Below are 2,472 nucleotides of genomic sequence, written 5' to 3'. Positions count from 1 at the left end.
TGTGAGATAAACAATGGGGTCTACTTGAGAGCAATGGCTACGCAACGGACAAAACGGCCCGCCCGTGCCATGCCTTCCCATCCCCATCCCCATCCCCATCCCCATCCCCCCATGCCATCGTCGTCCACTCAAACTCACTTGGGAAACGAAATGCTCTGTGTTACCTCAACTGCTGTGCTGACTACCCCGTGCTGCCGTGAAAAGGAAGGAGCTATTTTTTAATGTTTATTTTTTATATAGACATTTAAAAATTCATATAAAAAAACAAATAAAATGATAATATACACATATAAAAATGAACAAATAAAAAATAACATTAAAAAATAGCTCCTTCCTTTTCACGGCAGCAAGGGGTAGTCAGCACAGCAGTCAAGGTAACACGGAGCATTTCATTTCCCGAGTGAGTTTGAGTGGACGGTGATGGCATGGGGGGATAGGAATGGGAAGGCATGGCATGGGCGGACCGTTTTGTCTGCTGCGTAGCCATTGCCCTACTTGAGGTGGGGACCTCTTTATGAACTTTAGGGGTTTTGAGGGAGGCACGTTTTGTTGACGTGGGGGAAGAAGACGTGTTGGGTTAGACTTGGTCGCTCATTTCCTGCACCACAGGCGGTTTAAGAGTAGGTGCTCTGAATTTGCAGGTCATTTTTCTGGTGCGTTTGTGGAAATCGTGGCTGCAGAGGAGCGATAATGAAGCGGACGGCGGAAGACGGAAAGGAAGAAATCAATGGGGAGGGAAAGCGAGGTCGCACAGAAAGCGATGTGGAGGATTTCTTTGCGCTGCTGGAACGAATCAGGCAGGCCGAGAAGCAATTGGGCGTCGAGCAAAAGTTTCGTCGCCCCGAGGCACCGGCGGTAATGTCGAAGCCCGCATGGCATCTGTCGTTCGAGTGGGAGGATTTTTCCGGCGCCCGCCATGCGGATCCGAAGGAAGGACTTGGGCTTGAAAATGGTAACAGAAATTGTAATATTTGTCCGAAATGGCGGCCTGTCTGTGTGGATCCGAAAAAGGGTAACAGAGAGATGCTGGATCTCAATTTGCCCTCAAATTTCTACTGAAATTTGTGATTAGACGGGCTATTGTGGTTGTGGGTAGTGATCCAAATTTGCAACACCAATCGGATTTGCTACTGTAACAGATTTTTGGGTTCTGATGATGGTGCTTTTTACTGTAACAGTTTTTTTGTTCTGATGGTGTTTTGTGGAATGAGGATCACCCTTTTCATAATATGCAGGCCTAGGATTTCCGTCCGGATTTGTGATTTCTCTGTGTATTGGGAATTTATTTTCAGATTTTGTCTCCTAGTTTTCATTTTTTCCAAATGGCTACGCAGAAAATTTTTGTCTGTACAGATTGCGTGCTTGCTAAAACGAAAATTTATTCAAATTGGATCGTTGGTGCCGAAGCTAAAATTTTCTGTTAATGGAGTAGTTTCTACGGTTACTTTGACATTTTTTACCAGGAGGATATTTCGATGTTTCGTACCTCTTTGAAACGAGAACATGGCGCATTTATTGTTGTCTACGCATAAAAAGATTGATGGGTACAGTTAATTTCTAAACATAAAAAATATATTATTGTAAAGAAAATAATTTATTTAATTAAAATTAGGTGAATAAATAAAATTAAATATTAATCAATTCATTATGATATTAATAATTAGGATATAATTGTATTGTACTTGATTTAAATTTATTGATTTATATTTTATGAATAGTGGGTAATGTGGTTCACCCAATGCGGGCTCTATGAATAGAGGAATAGCCATCCACTTTCTTCTATTACCAACAAAGAACAAATTACAATCTCAAGATTTTTCACATTTTGTAGTTATTTATTAAGCCTTTTTGATTGTTTACATATAAAACTAACAATCGATTGCTTTATTAAATAATGGACATTTTTTGCTTCAAAGGTGTTGCCTTTGAGCCTCTAGTTAGTGGCACTGTCCCAAGAACCCCAGTATGGACTCTGCCTTTGAACCCTTATTGAGGGGATAAGCCCCCTAGTCCTTGTAGGAAAGACTTTACCCCATTTGATCCCCCGTTAATTGATTTGAGGTGAAAGCATGGTTGTCAAAGTCATCGAAATCTAAGCTTGGCAACATAAGCAGTCACCACATACCAACACAAGAACCATGGGAAGCTCTTACACCTCTTTTCAACTTTCATCTCTTCAATCAAGGTGCAAATTGAGAACCATTGATGGTTCCAAGAACTTGTTCTAGGCTTGACAAGGTTCTTAGGACTTGTTAAAGTTTCGACTAGGTATAACTTAGCTAGTTTTCTCCCAAAATGCCTCGAATTTGTACTAACTCATCCATTTAGACATTCTATCAAGGGAAAGACTCGGGATTGGACTTCCAAAGTCAGGGTCGAGAAGTAAAAAGAAGCATGCCAGGAAAGGATGAAGGAATGGAGGAAGCCCAATGGTTGAAGGACCGATAAGAGGAACATTTGGGAATTTTTCAT

The 2,472-nt window shown here is 41.1% G+C and overlaps 1 protein-coding gene across 1 annotated transcript; it reads left to right on the top strand.

The window, feature by feature from the left end:
• Positions 1-527: 527 nt before the first annotated feature.
• On the top strand, positions 528-1,251 carry LOC131047429 (uncharacterized). Its single transcript, XM_057981318.2, has one exon. It carries the CDS (start codon positions 691-693, stop codon positions 1,057-1,059), a length of 369 nt encoding a protein of 122 aa, XP_057837301.1. The 5' UTR covers positions 528-690; the 3' UTR covers positions 1,060-1,251.
• Positions 1,252-2,472: the final 1,221 nt, after the last annotated feature.

The sequence above is a fragment of the Cryptomeria japonica genome, chromosome 2 (assembly GCF_030272615.1).
Source record: "Cryptomeria japonica chromosome 2, Sugi_1.0, whole genome shotgun sequence".
NCBI classification, from domain to species: Eukaryota; Viridiplantae; Streptophyta; class Pinopsida; order Cupressales; family Cupressaceae; genus Cryptomeria; species Cryptomeria japonica.
This window is presented reverse-complemented; position numbering and strand designations above follow the sequence as displayed.

Coding starts and splice junctions, on each gene's coding strand:
- LOC131047429 (XM_057981318.2), top strand. CDS start 691: ATGAAGCGGACGGCGGAAGACGGAAAGGAAGAAATCAATGGGGAGGGA.